The sequence below is a fragment of the Drosophila pseudoobscura genome, chromosome X (assembly GCF_009870125.1).
Source record: "Drosophila pseudoobscura strain MV-25-SWS-2005 chromosome X, UCI_Dpse_MV25, whole genome shotgun sequence".
NCBI classification, from domain to species: Eukaryota; Metazoa; Arthropoda; class Insecta; order Diptera; family Drosophilidae; genus Drosophila; species Drosophila pseudoobscura.
This window is the reverse complement of record NC_046683.1, coordinates 46,765,710-46,783,364: the sequence shown is the minus strand read 5'-3', so window position 1 is coordinate 46,783,364 and position 17,655 is coordinate 46,765,710. Positions and strand designations below refer to the sequence as shown.

The following is a 17,655-nucleotide window of genomic DNA, read 5'->3' as shown; positions in this document are numbered from 1 at the left end:
TGATCTTTTAAATTGGTTTCAATTGCCGAAGATATCAGTACTGAGTACGATACGGATTGGTGGCCGGACGAGGCGGTGTTCGTCTTAGACTGGATCCCATTATGGATGAATGGAAGCTTTTTCTCCACATAGTCCAGTGCAAGAAAGCGGTCACCTGATCCACTTCCGGGCTTGATCAGGGCCTATTCCAGTGAGGATGCTTGGCCAGTGCGTTGCTTTTACTGTGCACGGTCCTTCGTTAAGAATTTTGAAATCAGAACTTGGCGGAGCAGAAGTTCGCAAGAAGTTCTTCAATTTGGATGAGCACAAAGAGCTAAGTGTTACAAGCACTAATCATCTGTATATTGTACATTATTAGGACTAAAATTACCTTTTACCTATGAATGAAAGGATATCCCCAGGCGATGGCAAACTAGAAACTTACCAATCTGGACGGCTTAGCTGTAAGCATCAATGATGTAGTGCAAGCCACTGACATTTCCACGATAAATTGGATTCAATAATTGAACTCTGTCAGACATCCCAAATTGTCTGATTACTTAATTTCGAAGCTCTTTAGTTGAGCGTAGATCTCTATGAATAACTTGGCAGGAAGAAAGAAGATACATTCGAGCTCATTTTAGCTAAGGCTTTAAGTAATTTCCTAGGCTCAGTTCAACTATCTAATCAACCTGAGAACCTCTTTTGTTAACAACGAATTCCTGCAGCTCAAAAGCACTCAAATCGTGTGTCGAAAATGTCGCATACTCGAAAGCTGAACGAAGCACGAGGCACGATATGAGTTTCGCAAGTTCTCCTTTTGGGAGAATGATGAAAAATGCACTTTGTAATTCTCGTTTCTCGTCATCATCATACATGCAACGTCGCGTCGCGTCGCCCATCCGTCGCCCAGCACTTATAAATGTCATATTAGAGTCAGAGTTGCTGTGGCTCTTGGCTCCTGGCTACCGGCTCCCGGCTGCTGGCTTTTTATACTTTCGCTCCAGACTAGCTCAGAGGAGCCCAGCCAGGTCTGGGGCGTGGCCATGGCCATATTTTTACTCTCAGTCGCTGTAATATAAATTTATATTCTTGTCACATACTCATTATTAGTGAGATCCCGTGTTTGCCAAGGGGCTGGCTTGGGGCTTGACGACTCCCCAAATAAAGCAGATGAATGGCACTCTATAACATTTCTGCTGTTCATTACAGTTTTACAGAATTACTGGCATATTAATGCCAATTTGATTAAAAGGCAAGGTTCTCGATTTCGGCCAAGTTATATATGTACCAATTAAATACGTAAATACTGCCTTCCACCTGGAACATACACAGAGCATATGTATCTTCGATTCGCGCAAAGTATTATTCAACTGTTGCTTCAAGACTGCTTTATAAAATACATATCCTTTCGCACCGTGGAACCCTTTCGCTCTCATCGCTCTGTGTCTGACAGAGCATTTAACAAGAGCGAGGCCATAAATCTTTTGGGCAGCATTCGGCACCTATAGACTGTGCCAAAATAGATTGAAATACATTTTTCCTTTTATGCTTCTGGGGATTTTATATTTCACTGTGACTTCATTGAGAATTTAAGTCGGCTCCAGTGGGGATTTGGCGGCATCAGACGTCCTTGTCTGGCCTGCAATTTGTCAGCATGGCGATAAGCTGTTGGAAAGGGACTCCCAAAAGGAGTCGTACTTGGAGTCCTAGTCCCAGTCACTGTCAGGGTCATACGCTTGCTTTAAGGGCCATAATGACCGCCATTGTAGGACCGCCCCCCCCCAGAATGGGCTTTCGCATGGAACTTCCCATATCCTAGTGCAGTGATTGACTGAGCAAACGTATCCATTCTCCCATTGTAAGCGTTTCAATTCAATTGATTTCCAACATCGATTCCAACATGCGATAAAATTGGAGGGTGAACAGCAGCCTTCAACAATATATAGATTTATTTATTGTTTTCCTATACATACACAATCGTATATGTGGCTTGGCCTATATTTACTTTGTGGACGAATACGAGTATTGTATGGTATTGTTGCCGAGTGCGTAAAGATTTATCATTGATTGCACTTGTACGAGCGCCTTCAGCTTGAGGCCATCAAATTTACACTTGAAGTGTCCCAGATCCAAGGTTCCAGGTCCCGGCCCCGGCACCGGCACCGGCACCGGCACCAGCAGCGGTCCCTCTCCCAAAATCTTTTCCCTACCCACACCCACCCGGTTGGATCAGTTCATTGAACTGTGAAGCGAAAATCATTTTGGGGCCTGCCATTAAAACTCCCAACAAATAAGCAGATGGAATGGCATTTCATTGGGGAGCATTTTTGGGGTAATCAGTTTGCCAGAAACAAACAAATCAATTACAGTCGTTTGAATAATTTTCTGCGTGATTATATCCAAATAAAATCAAAATATTCCACTAAATCTATTCTCTTGAGTTGTATGAATTTCGGTGTATACTTATAAAATGAATGAAAGGCGAATGAAAATTAAAATGAATATGTTCCCAAATATGTAACTCTTTTCTGTGAGCACCTATCAGACTTTTATCTACTTTTATGAGTACGTACATATGTATGTATACCGTATTCCATAATAAAACCGAATACTAACAATTTAGCTTGCATGCACAAGTCGGATCCCCTGTCTGCTTTTCCAAGTCCTGGGCTGTTACCGCTTAACTGCTCGTTTCGACGTCTTGCAGCACGCTCGCTTTGGATAATCTTTTCACCGCATTTTTGTGGTCTCACATGCGGCGCTTGGCAGAGGCCCCTGGCAGCCTGCAACCTGCAACGTGCAACCGCACACCAACATGCCAATTGTGGCAAAAGCTGGCAGTCCGGGGCGGGCTGTGAGATGATAAAAAGTTGAGGCTGCATCTCCAGCAAAGGGCGTGGCAACTGTGTGCCAACCCATTTGCATGGCAGTTGTTGTCTCTTGTCTTGTCTTGTGGCTTGTTGCATATTTTAGCAGTCTCCGTTTCATCCGCTCGTTATGGCCCCCACTCCACCCCACGCCCGACTTGATTGCCAACAATAATTTTTCCGGCTGTCATTTTATGCTGGCACTTTTCCACTTGAGCCGAAGCCCGTTTTATGTTGTTGGATACACGACGATAACAAAACTTGACCTTCTGGCATCCCCATTAACCTTGGAGTTTGTCATGAATCTTTAATATGTGTGATTTGCATTCTTTTTTGGAATGTCTAATTAACATCACACGTTAAACAAATTCATACAATTTCATGTGCCAGACAAGGAAAATGGGAAACGGAACCCCTTTGATCTCACCTGGGGACCACGACGACGACGACGACAGCAGTAAGGGTCCAACATTATCGTTTCTTTTTACGAGTGCGAGTAGGGTTATGAGATCTTGCAAGTGTATGCGTACATAAATATTCACACATATTCAAATTCATGCACACAGGCTGGTTGTGGGTTGCTGGCGGCCGTAGAGAGGGTAGCGCGGGGAGAGATGGAGCGGGGTAGAACACCCTTCTATGTCGACAGTCGACCCGGCCAGCATCTAATGGTTTTATGCCATTATGGTAGAAACCAATTTATTTGCACATCCTGTTCCTGTTCAAGTTGCCGGTGCACACGGGGGCTGCCTTTAAAGTCAAATCATAAACAAGAGAATAATAATATTTTCAGGGTACACAGCCTTACGTTCAAGCAATTTAACCTTTTGCAAAATTCTTCGCATATTTTGAATTATGTTAGAACAACATCATTGAACATAATATACCTAAGCCTTCTCGTTTGGGTGTTTGGCTCCTTTCAGAGCCATCTTTTTTGGACTTATCCATCCGTAATTATAAGGGAAATCAGATCTAGTCGAGGTAAACCACATTGCAATGTGCAAGCCAGCTAACCGGAGTTCTGTGTCTGGTTTATGGCCCGGACGGGGTCCATTAATCAAACACCTCAATCACAGCCTACCTGTCCGCACTTTGGATGTACTCAAAATTCAATTCTGAAACCATAACGATGATGCGGGGATGTGGACGTCGATGTCGATGTGGATGTGGATACGGATGAAGACGACGTTGATGACCTCATTAGCTTCAAGTTGCGTTTACTCGGCCCTGACTCGATCATTTTCCACTCAGTTGCAGTTGCCCAGTTCATGGTTCTCTGTTCTCGGTTCTTGGTTCTGCAGTTGCCGTTGCCGTTGCCGTTGCCATTGCAAGCTACACACTTTAGCCTACTTAACGAGTTTGTTAGCCATAAATTCCGTTGGCCAACAATAAGGATATTGGATGTCAACGTCGTCTTGTCTTCGCCTGTCGCTGGCCCAGCCCAGGCCCTGTAATGTAATTTCCATTGCCCGAGCTCGTGCCCGAGTCCGAGCACGGAAAATGAAACGGAATTCCCTCATTCTCTCATCGCCTGCCCACCCCCTCTACACTACGCCTTGGATTCCTGCATTCTGGCATTTTCATATTTTCCTCGCTTATCATTCGGATTGGGATCACGTATTCTATTCACTTTTAGCTTGTTGTTTCCCATTTTGCAGGTCCAAAGGAATGCTAAGTGAGATTAACTAAATTGTTGTTCAAATTAACGGCATTAAAATGGAATTAAAAATGCACTTCCAGGTAATTGGCAACTGGAAAGAAAATTGTGTGTAAAGCGTTTTATAACAGCCTTTTTAGCCTTGGCTTGGCTTTGATTCAATGGAAAATATATACCAGAAAGCGAAACCCTATGCCATAAACGCTTAGGCCTTGCCACGGAATAAAAAAAAACAAAGTCCCATTTGGGGTGAAAACAAGAGCAACCGAAGAAACCTCATTTTTCCAGATACTCGTAACTCATAAGCTTTACAGCTTCCTGTAGGTCATGTGTCCCCAATCCGAACTGCCTGCCCCGCACAAATAAACCAAAAGAATGGTGGACAATTTCGTTTGGCTATTTTTTTTTGCATGCCCAGCCCAGGATCGGGGTCCTGATTGGGTCGGGTCATAGCTCAATATATGAATGTATATGTATGGGCATGGGTTGTATATCGCTTATCGCAAGGACGGAAGGAAGCCAGACCCACAGCAGGAAATAAATTCAGCCGGTTGCAGGAAATTATTTATATTATATTTTTTATGCGAACTGTTTTTTCATACATTTCTCTTTTTTGTTTACTCGCAAAATATTTAATATGCATTTTAATCAAAGTAAAAGAAGAGAACTTGCCCCGAGAACACAACCTGGCGGTATTAAACCCTACACGAAGGTCGAGGGCAGGCCCAAATATAAATTATAATTTCCGCTGGCGGCCACAGGACACAACATATCCTTCTTACCCGTAGCCAGGAGCACAGGCAATGACATAAAACAGAGTCCCGACAACATCTGCGTGAAGTGCGTTCAATTATTCTCTTCTTTCGCCGGATTTTTCCTGGCTGCTTCTCGTGGAACCCAGCTTCATCTCGAAATCTCCATGGAGCAGATAAACTTTCATCAAGTCAAAGAAGAAACGGGGGGAAGAAAAACCAGACAAACAACAAGAAAACAATTTGTTTCTTTTCCTTTTTATTCGGATTTTTAAGGAAAATGTTATTGCCACTAAAGGAAAGTCATCTGGACATGGGTCTGCACTCCATTCCATGCCCTAAAGCATAATACAATTGTTACAAATGTTTTGCAACTACCAAAAAAGCATTTAATTCGAAGGGAATGCTGGTCGAGTGAGCAGGAATTAATCATCATTGGATAATTTCGCACTCTAAAGAAGATTTTAATTTTTTTTTTTAAAGCATAGTAATCATATAATCACTTATACATATGTAAAATGCAACTTGGATTATTGTGAAGACGAGGACAAGTACAAGTACTCGCGTGCTTCATTTGAATTTAGGCAGGCTAAGTCTACAAAAAATTCTCGACTACTCTTGCAGTGCCCATGGTTCAAGCCAGCATAAAAAGATAATTTGGAGTCAGAATTAAGCGAGCGGAAAACGGAACAAGGAAAGCGGAAAAGAGAGGGCAAATGGAAAGTGGAAATGGCTGTGCCTCAAATCAGCAAATGGAAGTATATCGAACGCGCAAATGGAGGCCAAGCCAAAGCCAAAAGGAAAAGGCAAAATATTCATGATAATGCAAAGGACGCAGCCAGATGCCGGAAAATGCCACGCAAAAACCCAGCGGAAAATTTAAGAAAATTCTTCACGACAGCCTTTGTGTGTCCTTCGTACTGTTTCCTGTGTCGTGTGTCGTGTGTGCGTGGCCCAGAAGAAAAAGGATTAAATCAATGTTGTGGAACAAATTGTGTTTTATGTGTGTGTGTGTGTGGCAGGAATGAAGGTAATGCAGCCGAGCCGCATTTGATATCCTCGTTTCTTCCAGCGATTTTGGCCTGCCACCAGCAAGCCAAAGGCATAACGAGGTGCCCGGATGTGGATGTGGATATGTGTGCACCCCAGCTCAGATCCCCAGACATGACCACACACGATGTCCCATTTGATTTTGATGGCGTGAAGCTCACACGAGCGTTAATAATCTGAACACAGCACGAGAACGGAGCCAGCACTCTGATGGATGGATGGTATGGTATGGTATGGTATGGTATGGTATGGGCTACAGATGGAAATTAACTACTTATATTTACGAAATCACAATCATGTTTGAGTGGGGCTTGGCTTACAAATTTGAACATTATTTTTGAATTCTGGACTGTGTAAACTACAGGCAGAACACGCTTTGTTTCAGAAGTCGAATCGAATGCTGCTTTTATTTAGAGTAAAGGATGGTGAAACGTGGACACTCTTGATAACTAAGTTGAAGCCGTTTGGGCCAATTGAAAATCGCTCAAAACAGTGGGAAAGTGGGAGCTGTACGACAACATGAGTCAAATTGAACACGGAATAGGCACAGAGATGGTCACTCCTCAGATTCCTTTTCTCGTTCCCATTGGTCAACCATCTCAGCCAGAGAACCTGCTCCTCTCTACACCCACAAATGACATGTGACCCGTGGATTTGGGTGACGGTTGCATGGGGATCCGCGCCCTCCCTGAGCGTTATCGATGAGTACGCGATGGAAAAGACGGGGCACGGCAAAGCTTTGTTTTGTTGTTGGCATCGGTGGCCAAGTGGAGAACGACACTAGCATTTTCCGGTAGTGGCATAGGTGCTCGTGTAGACATTGACCATGATGGCCACATCGACCGACATCAATTTTATCTGGAGCATTGCATGGCACTCTGGGCATCTCTGGGCAGGGTAATACCCCGAAAATCACGTTCATTATCTGTTTGACTATCCTTTTCACAAATTACCCCTATACGCATGAAAATATATTATTCGTAAAACTCAAATATTTAATGATATTTTTAAGATTTTCCGAAACGAACCGTAATCTATTTCTATTGAGTTATCAGAGAAAAGGCACAAGGCTTCTGCTATGACATAAACAAATTTATTGAGTGATCAGTAGTTATCTGATTACTGAGTTGCCATAGCTGCTCAACGATTTGTATAGAGATATGTATATAAATCAATACACAACATCTCTCTCCGTCACTCAGTATTTCTTTTCGAGTACCACTACCACCTGAAAAGTCCATTATAATCATTAACCGGGCTGACATATACCTCACCTCAGCTCTGCTCCGATTGCGGCGCGATAAGATAAACAAAAGAAAGGAAAACCCCAAACACAAGGTAACACAAGGTAAGCCCTTGGCGGTGGTAAGTAATGGGAAAGTCACTGCCATGGGGACTGCCTTGCTCGAGCCGAGGGAGTAGGCCTTTGGTGCCATTGGGGCCATTGGAACAATGAGCAGAAGTAGGCACTGGAAAACGTGCGGCACGTGAGCAAATAGTCCAATGGCAGTGGGCAAATAAATTGCTTCGTGAATGCCATAAACGATAACAGGCAGCCTTTGATAAGATGGTGCTTATCAATGTCCAACCAACAATAAAATACAAGAAAAGGACACGATACGTGGCCGATGGCAATGCGTGATTTCAGAGTTTTATGGCCCATAAAAACTAAATTTAAATGTTCTTTAAGAATACACTTTTTTCATTTTCAAGCAGCAAAAATCACATTGATATTAAATAACTTGGGTTTATTGGCCATAAATTAAGAAATTCCCGATATTTCGAATTCATTTCTCTTCCAGAAATTAGTGATATTTCGTAGTTCTCAGATCCCCAGCACTCCATTTACCTGCAGATCTTCCAGTGGCAGGTCCTTGACAACCGCTGTGAAATCTTCCACTGCGCAGGCATAGGAGTAACCCTTCTTCAGATCATCCTTGGTCCAACTGACCCAAGTCAATTGCTGGCCAATGTCCTGGCAAATAATGTACTCCTTATCGATTTTCTCGCTATCAGCATGAGGATTGTTCACGCCGATCAAGACAATGCCCTTCCTGCTCTCTCGATCGATAATCACTCGGAAGTACAGCTTTGGAACGGGGATCAATCCATTGTTGTTCTCATCGAAGTTCAAATAGAGCTCCCGCTCAATGCCCTCGACATCGGGCAGGGTGGAAACACCCCAAGTGCCTGTATAGCAGTCCACTGTGATGTTCTGGTCGGCCACGAACTTCCTCACACTGTCCTCGATCCGTTCCCAGTTGCCGGCATTGAAGGTCTGCCACTGAGGGGCCACGTTCACGAAAAGGAAGCTGGCCATCTGAGCAGCCCCGAAGACAAAGTCCGTCTTGGCCGAGAGATGTCCGCGAGCCAGGTACACATTACCGCTGATGTTGAAGTACGGCGAGGAATCCTGTCCCAGAATCTCACTAACAGTGATGTTCTGCTGAACTTGGGTGTACATCTGGTTGACGTCCTTGCCGTCATAAAAGCCTCCGGTATTAAATGTGGGCCTAGCCACGGAACGCTGGTAATGAGCACTGCCCGGATGAAGCACATGATGGACATAGCGAGTCACCTCGGCCAGCTCATCGTGACAGACATCATAGGTTTGAAGGAAATCGTCAGCAGAGGAGGATGAGTCGGTTGCCAGCTGGAAGCCCGCTTCGAGCAGATCTGTGCCTCCATTGCACTGGCGACCGGTTCGACGAACCGTGTAGCTCGGCCAGGAGGGGCAGACGAAGTCCTGCAGCTGATACAGACTGCCCAGGAGCAAGAAAGTCTGTTCCTGCCAACACGTGGCCGTCAAGCTGCTATATCCCAAGAAAGGCGCCACGAAATTTTTGAGACAGTGAAGTTCCAGTACCTCACCATGTTTGAGCTGGGCTAAGCCATCCAAATTTGACTCCAGATAGCGAGCCTGTCCCAACTCGTTGCGTATCACGAAGAGCGGAGCCGGATCTTTGAGGTCCCCGTTCACACGAAAGCTGCAGAGCTCATCTACAAGAGACTGTTCACTGAGACCTAGGATACCCGTGGTGTGCAGTTGATCCAGTGGCAAATCCTTCACCACATTGGTGAAGTCCTCCACTGCGCAGGCGTATGAGTAGCCCTCCCGGAGATCAGCCTTATGCCAGTCCAGCCAGTCCAACTGCGCACCCACATCCTCACAAACTACATAATCCTGAAGGGTGTCATCCAAAGAGATGTGCGGATTGTTGACCACCACCAGAGCGATTCCGCGTCGACTCTCCTGATCGATGACTATGCGATAGAGTATTTTGGGAACTTCGAGTTGCTTTGTTTCTGCATTCAAATAGAGAGGGGTTTGAGCACCATCCCAATTTGGCAAAGTTGAGATCCCCCAACTGCCAGCAAAGACGCTCACATTGAGGGATTGATCCGCCACATACTGACGCAAGCTAGACTCCACCGCCAGCCAGTTGCCAATGCTGGCACTCCTCCACTGCGGGACCGCGTTCACGTAGAAGTGAGTGGCTCTCTGGGCAGATCCATGCACAAAATCACGACGAGCTGCCAGTTGTCCTCGCGTCAGATAGAGATCACGAGAGCTGTCGAAGTACTGGCTGGCATCCAGCCCCAAGGCGGCACTAAATGCCTCTAGCTGATTGGCCTGACCGTAAAGAAGATTCACATCCTTACCGGAGTAGAAATCACCTCTCAGGTAGCCCGGTTGGGCGACTCCTCGTTGATAGGCCACGTTCGCTGGTGTCAGCTCGTACCTCGCATATCGCGTGATCTGTGAGTCTTCATCGTAGCAAATCTCCAGCTGGGGCAGCACACCAGCGGCCACATCGAAACCGATCTGTACTAGATCTGTTCCTCCCTCGCAGGTCTCTCCCGATCGATGCGCCTCATATGTGGGCCAACTTTGGCAAGTGAAATCTCGAATGTTCAGCTTTTGATCCTCTGCCTCGTACATCTGATCGCCTACACAGCGTGCCGTGACAGCTGTGTATCGATTCAATGGGCTGGCCAGGGCACCCGTACAGTGCAAGTCAATAGAGGATCCTTCGTCTACCGTGTACACCCCGCTTTCATCGGGCAGGAGCCAGCTGAGTGCTCCCTGGGGTGTCAGCAATGGAGCAGGGTCCTTGAGACCGCCATATATGCTGAACTGACAGTGGGTGGGAGAAGGAGTGGGAATGGGAGTGGAGGTTACAGGTGGTGCTGCTGTTGTGGTGCTGGGCACAGACGTGGTTGGAACAGTCGTTGAAGGCTGGGTCGTGCTGGAGGCTGGCTCTTCTGTAGTTGGAGAAACTGTAGTTGAGGCTGGTGCAGCTGTTGTAGTTGAAGGTGGTTCTGTAGTGGGAGATACGGTTGAAGATGGTTCTGTAGTGGGAATAGCTGTGGTTGAGATGGGTAGATCAGTAGTAGTAGAAACGGGTGGTTCTGTAGTTGAAGAACCAACAGGGGTTGATAAATCAGTTGTTGAAATTGGCAAATCTGTAGTTGAACCTGGTGGGTTTGTGCTTCCTTGATCTTCGGTTGTAGTGGAAGGGGAAACTGTTGTCAGGTCGTCCAGGCCCAGAACGCCGTTCGTTTGAAGATCATCCAGTGGGAGGTGCTTGACCACCTTCGTGAAATCCTCTACAGTGCAAGCGTACGAGTAGCCCGCATGCAGATCCTCTTTGTACCAGGACACCCAGCTCAGCAGATGCCCAATATCCTCGCATAGGACATAGTCACTTTCTATTTTATCCAGACTGGCGTACGGATTGTTAACTCCAATTAGAACAATGCCCTCACGGCTCTCCCGATCGATGATGACACGGAAGTATAACATTGGCACGGGGATCAAGCCGTTGTTGTTCTCATCAAAGTCAAGATAGAGCTCCCGTTCGATGCCGTCTACATCTGGCAGGGTGGAGACTCCCCAGGTACCCGTATAACAGTCCGTGGTAAGATTACGATCGGCCACAAACTTGCGGACACTCGACTCCACCCGCTCCCAATTGCCTCCGTTAAAGCTCTGCCACTGGGGAGCGGCGTTGATGAAGAGAAAAGTGGATCTCTGAGGAGCTGCAAAGATCTGGTCCGTCTTGGCAACCATGTGGCCCCGGGCCAGGATGCGATCCTCGGTGTAGTTAAAGTAGGGCGAGGCATCCAGGCCCAGGATGTGGCTTATAGTGATGTTTTGCTGCACCTGAGTGTACATCGTGTTCACATCGCGCCCTCCGTAAAAGTCCAGCTCGATGAAGGCCGGTCGGTCGACTCCACTCTGATATACATAGCTGGAGGGGTAAAGCACATGGTGCACATAGCGCGTAACTTCTGCATCTTCGTCATGACACACATCGAATGTCTGCAGAAAGCCACCGTCCTCCACCTCGAATCCCACTTGGACCAGATCTGTGCCTCCGTTGCACTCCCTGCCGGTACGAAGGGCGGTGAAAGTGGGCCAGCCAGCGCAGGTGAAGTTGATAAACGGATAGATGAATCCATCCACAAGGAAGTACTTCTGCTGCAGACACTGAGCCGTCACCTGGAAGTGGTTCTCGAAGGGAGCCACAAATCCAACGCCCGGACAAAACATATCCAGGAATTCGCCATTGACTAAACGCACGGTACCCGTGGAATCCGGTACGATTAGTTCAAAAGAGTTATGACGCGAGAAGAGCGGTACTGGATCACTCAGATCACCGTTGACTCTAAATTCGCATTCTCCGTTCACTGTCACGCCCTCATCGCCCTCGACGTAGGGTTGTGGAAGTATTCTTGCCAAACGTGCGGATACATAACCAGGACTGGCGACCAGCAGCGCCAGGATCACCAGGGTAACAATCGAGCAGAGGGACAACCTCATCGCGAAGCTTCAGAGGCCGGTATGACAAGCGGCGAGCTGCTGAAGTACATTCTTATACAGCTTTCTTATCATTTATGGCATTTGATTATGGCATTTATAGCTCCTGATTGTAAGAGGGCATAAATAGTAGTGAATGCGTCCAAAATATTGATGCAATCGAAATAAAGAGCCAAGATCTATTCGATCAATGATATTTCGAAGGTAATGGCAGCCACTTGGATGAGCCACTTGAGCTGATAAATTGATGGCGTCTAACACAATTTATATTCAATAATTTCGACACGAAATAATCAGTGTTAAATACTTCTTAAAATACCTTAAAGGTAAGAAAATTTGACTCACTGTGGAACTATTCTATTATGTGTTTAACGACTCCGTTATCTTGGGCTAGTCTGAAACTGTATCAAAAACCCGTAAAATTGGCTATAATAAGAAATAATATTCTTACAATACCAATCGTAATATGTTAACCAAACAGATATGTGCAAAACCTGAGAGTATGTTCCAAAGTTGAAAGCGATAATTAAATGGCATCCGTTTTCTTTTTTGACGTAGCTATAAGTAATTCCTTTCCAATCCAGTTGAATTCTTTGTTCTGCAACAGAACAGTTAATTATCACCCACCCAAAAGTCTCTGTCTAACTGATTGATTGTTATCCTATTAACTGCCAATATTATTCAAATTAATTAACGTATTTCAGGAAAAGAAACATTTATTATTGAAGGAAAATATTTCTCTAAAGAGTCAAAGACGAATGAAATAAAATACGCTCAATCAAAATCAACGACAGGCAGACAGGGCCACATTCATTCGAATATTGAGAAAATCAAATAAATGGGGGTCAACTGATGGCCACATACTCGCATACAGAGGAGACACAGGCAGCCCAGCCAGACGTGGTCACTGAGTAATTTGCAGCACTGTTCGTGCGTGTGAATTTTGGCATTCCACAAGGCTCTCAGTCTGTACGTACATATGTATGTACATATGTGGTGTGGCACAAAAAGCTGTACGAGTATGTAAAACAAATCATTAGGTAATTGAATTTGGATAGGAAAACACACAATTTATTCGCATTCGAAGCTGTCAAGCTGCTTTTCACAGAAGGTCTGTCACTGAAATTCAATAAATGTGTAGCCAAATTCTGTGCATGTCATTCAAATTAAATGGCAATGTTTCCATGAAATTATGCCCAAGAAGAAGAATCAAAGAAATAAGAAAAAAGACTCATTTGCTTAAGATTTGCTCTGAAATATATAATTTTTTCAACTAACGGAAATTGTATTGTAGTATTTTCTATGCAAAGCACACTATTATTAGATACGCGTATATGTATAAAATAATAGCACTGAATCAAATTTAAAATTATTTTGAAATTTTAACTGCACCTCAAATGATAAAATCTGTCGCATCCAAGTGGGAAACACTTTTTAAATCGATCAGATGATTATTTGAGTGCAGACTGCGGCTACCTCTCTCTCCATTCCTCTATCCAGGGTCCAGGGTGTCTCCAAGGGACAGGGAGTTACTTCTACAATTCAACATATTTTAGAATGAATTTAGGTTCTGTTCGGAACAATTCTGCTTACAATTATCAACAGCATTTATAAATTGTCATTAGCATTGGCTATTCATACATACATATGTGCAGTGACAATTCGTGTAAATGTCATAATTTCAAATATGCAAATTCGCACCGTTTTTTTGTTGCTGGCAAATACAAGGGACTCGCATTAATCAATTATAATTCGGTTCTAGTTGCTATGTGGTATTTTGGCGCTTGGACGTGACAATTCGGGCATATATCCTGATTTCCAATAATTTATGACACCTAATGGCAAACACATGGCGTATGCGCAATGTTCGATGCGCTTTCACCTTGCAGCTGAAATCGCAATTAAAGTCTGTGCAAGCGGCACATCTGGCAATGTTAATTATAATTTTCCATTTACACCTCTTTTCAATTTCCTTCTCCACCCTCGACTGCACTGGATCTCTGTGGGAGCTCTGGCTCGGCTCAATTAAAAGTGCATTAAGCCACGCTCAGGCGGACACAAGGTTAAGGCAGCAGCAGTAGCGGCAGCCCGTCCAAGCCAAGGGAGGATAGGCCAACAGATTGCTCTTGCTCTCTAAAGAAATTGTATCCGCTTGATTGCAGTTACTTAATGAAAGTGCATAATTCGACAAGGACATGGATAGAAAGGCCAGTACTAGTTCATGGCAAGTGCTTAGTGGGTCGGATAGCGTAGTCTTGGCCCTGGGTTCCCTTGCTGAAAACGTGCGAAGCAGAAATACTAAAGATACTAAAAAGTATGACTATACTATACAGAATCATGAGTTACCCAAGGCGATGCTCTACTTCAGCTTCAGTTTCATCTACAACTCCTACTCGTACTCCTCGAAAATAAAAACACAGATTTAATCCCCATCTCCAGTACAACTCTTTAAGCACAGGATGTCGGAAAAAAGGAGACAGGAAAACATGCTCATATTGTGGCACCTCAGTTTTTGTGCTTTTCCCTTTTGTACGGCGAAAAAGTTTCTTGTATGGAATTTCGCGTAGCACGCATACGCCGTGTGGGCCGATGGCGGGGCATTGAATAAATGAAGACGAGTGCTGGGGACGGCTATGGCGATGGTCAAAACGAAGCTGCCACTGGCAATGGCGGCTGGCGGATGGCGATGGCAATGGCGGCTGACAGCGCCATCCACAACAACAGCTCTCAAGTGCAGCGACCAAACCAGCAGCGCTGCAGCGCCAACTGCAAAAGACAGCGTCAGGCAAAAAGGCACCGGCAAAAAATAAAACGCCACCAAGTCATTTTTCCAACTCTTTTTTGTTGTGCTGTATTTAAATGGATATGCCTGAGATTTCCCTTTTTTGTATACTGCGGTTGTGCTCTTGAGTGAGCGCAGGGAAATTTCGCAGTTTTCTCGCTGTCCCTTAACCGAAACATTTTAATTTAAATGTTGAAGCGTGACAAAGGCGTCGAGACTGAGGATATGAGGTTGTCTCAAATGTCGCGCTGTCAGTCAAATTTTACAATGTACTCTTCCCAAGGAAGGATGGGAGTAAAAATCCGCAAGGGACAATCTGAAATAATAAATGTAGTCCTGAATGTAGTTAAAATTTCTGAGTAATCATCTGTACAAATATCAGTTAAATGGGTACTTATTTAATACTTCAAGCGTTTAGTAATAGTTTCAATTACACGGTTTTTTTCACATAAATAAAAGTACCCCAAAGACTTAATGTTCCTTTTTTCCAGCTGAAACCCATTCGAACAGTTTCCCCAATCGTTTGGAGCTCAATAGTGATTTCATTCGATGGCTGCAGGGTATTTTCAGTGCCCATCTCCCCATCAGCATCAGCATCAGCCTGGTGGTTATCCCTAGCCATGTTTTTACTGATGCTTCTGCTCCAGCTGATGTCGTTGGTTGTTGGCTGTTGGTGTTGCCGTTGTCGTTTGAGTGGATTACCAGCAATATCCCATGGGGCTCTCCCTCCCGGATACCAGAGGGGCCCCCGGCATCGTTCAGTTGACAGACGAGAGTCGAGAGACGAGAAAAAAGCTGAAACGCTGTTAAATTATGCCTGCTCAAAAAGAGTTGAACGACGTGGGGAATACTCCTCCGATGAGGATCGGGGATGGGATGGAGGATGGTGGATGGAGGAGTACGGGTGGCAATGACGAGCCTGTGGTTACCACAGCTCAAGTGCCAATTAATAAGTTTGCCTTTGGTATGAATGGCGACCCTTCCGGGCGGCCCTCGTCATGTGATTGCAGTTGAAGAGTTTCGACTGCCGATGTCTGTGGAACGGAGGCTGGTCAGCCCTCTCTGTGTACATGAATTATTCAAAGAAAAGGATATTAAAAGAACCCACACATAGAAACACACTCATGTATACACCCTGTTTCCCTTTTTTGTACATATGTATGTACATATATGTGCAACTCGCCTCGACCCTCGACTGGACTCTGGGGCTGGCCGATGCGCCTGAGTAATTGGAAGTTTTTACTGCTGCCTCGTTTGTTCCAATTTCGCGTTCAGACCCGTATTCTGACTCTGACTCTGATTCCCACTCTGCTTTTTTCGATGTTTCTGTTGCCCCTCATATTGCTTTGGCTGCTCTGCTGTTGTTGATGAAGCAAATTTTAATGAATAATGTGCGGAAACACGCGTTGTCATTAAATATTTATAAGGCAGTGCAGTGCTCGAGCTTAAAACCGCCTGGGAGCCGCTTGGAGCCGCTTGGGAGCCGCAGAAAATATTTTATGATTTCCATTCCAGTGTACATATATCCATTTAGAAGAAGTTTTAACTTACTAATTCCCTTTTATGCGAGCTTAGATCTATTAAATAATTAGCAAGAGTGTAATTAATGAACGAAACTTTCCAAAAACTTGAATTATCTTCCGTATGTTAATGTCAATTTAAAGAAATAAAAGTTGAACATCCTCACGTCATTATTTAAGGTTCTCACCTTTATAAAATAAACACTGTAAATTGTATATTCAATTATGGCCATTAAGAGGAGTCTATGGGAGAAGTACTTCCTCTGCCGCACAGCTGCCTTTATTTTTCCATTCGATAGGGATTCTCAAGTATTTCTTTTCTCATTTTCACATTTCAATTAGCATATATATGTAGGTATCGTATACAGAGACAGACCGAAAATAATAATAATAATAATAAATAATGTGCTCGAAATTCGCTGAACAATACAAAGTAATATCAGAATTTTCTCGAGCGCATTGTTGCCATTGTCTCGTTGACTGTTGTCTGTTTTTCTTTCACTTCAGCTGAGCTTGTTTCACTTTCCGGCTTTTCCACTGACTCTGGTTCTGGTTCTGTTCGTGGCCCTGGCCCTTGCTTTTCCTCTGACTGTGGCTCTTCTGCACTGCGCTCTGGAGCCGTGAAACATTGTCTGTTGATTTTCACTCTGCCATGTTCCACTGCACTTGCACTTGTTGTGCTTATTGCTGCTGCTGTTTCAGTTGCTGCTTCTCCTCTTGTTATCTGGTAGAGCCCCAGCCCCAGCTCCAGCTGCAGCACCAGCACCATACCCAGCCCCTGCTCCTAATGGAGCTCTCCTCCCTTCAGCTTTGAACTCAATGTTAACGTGTTAAAGGCTGCCCAGCAGCGAAAAAAAACAGCAGTTTTAAATTGTGGCTAACGAGAAGTGCTATTGCTTTATCCATTTGTCCAAGCTGATGGAGGGCAAACCAGGGAAATGCACCATCAGTCCCTAAATATTAACATACTCATATTGATCAGTAATCAATAAGTGCAAGATCAACTTGTTACCATTTTCTTTCATTAGTATAGGCTAAATTTCGATTTCAGTACTGTCATTGATTTATATCCCTCAGGAATCCCTCGCCAGTTCTGATTTTATGAGCAATCCTACCAACTATCTCAGACATCTCTGCCTCGAGCCTTGAACTTAGCCATTAATTATTTATGGGTTTCTCTGTTGGCCAACACATATGCAATGGGGCAGCGATAACATTATT

At 44.7% G+C, this 17,655-nt stretch overlaps 1 protein-coding gene across 1 annotated transcript; it reads right to left on the bottom strand.

Moving 5' to 3' along the window:
* Window positions 1–7,987: 7,987 nt before the first annotated feature.
* On the bottom strand, window positions 7,988–12,157 carry LOC4813669 (uncharacterized). The gene has a single exon (XM_001353457.4). The coding sequence runs from the start codon at window positions 12,133–12,135 to the stop codon at window positions 8,134–8,136; it is 4,002 nt and encodes a 1,333-aa protein (XP_001353493.3). The 5' UTR covers window positions 12,136–12,157; the 3' UTR covers window positions 7,988–8,133.
* Window positions 12,158–17,655: the final 5,498 nt, after the last annotated feature.

Bases quoted from the DNA above. Each gene is read 5' to 3' on its own strand.
- LOC4813669 (XM_001353457.4), bottom strand. From the start codon at position 12,135: ATGAGGTTGTCCCTCTGCTCGATTGTTACCCTGGTGATCCTGGCGCTG.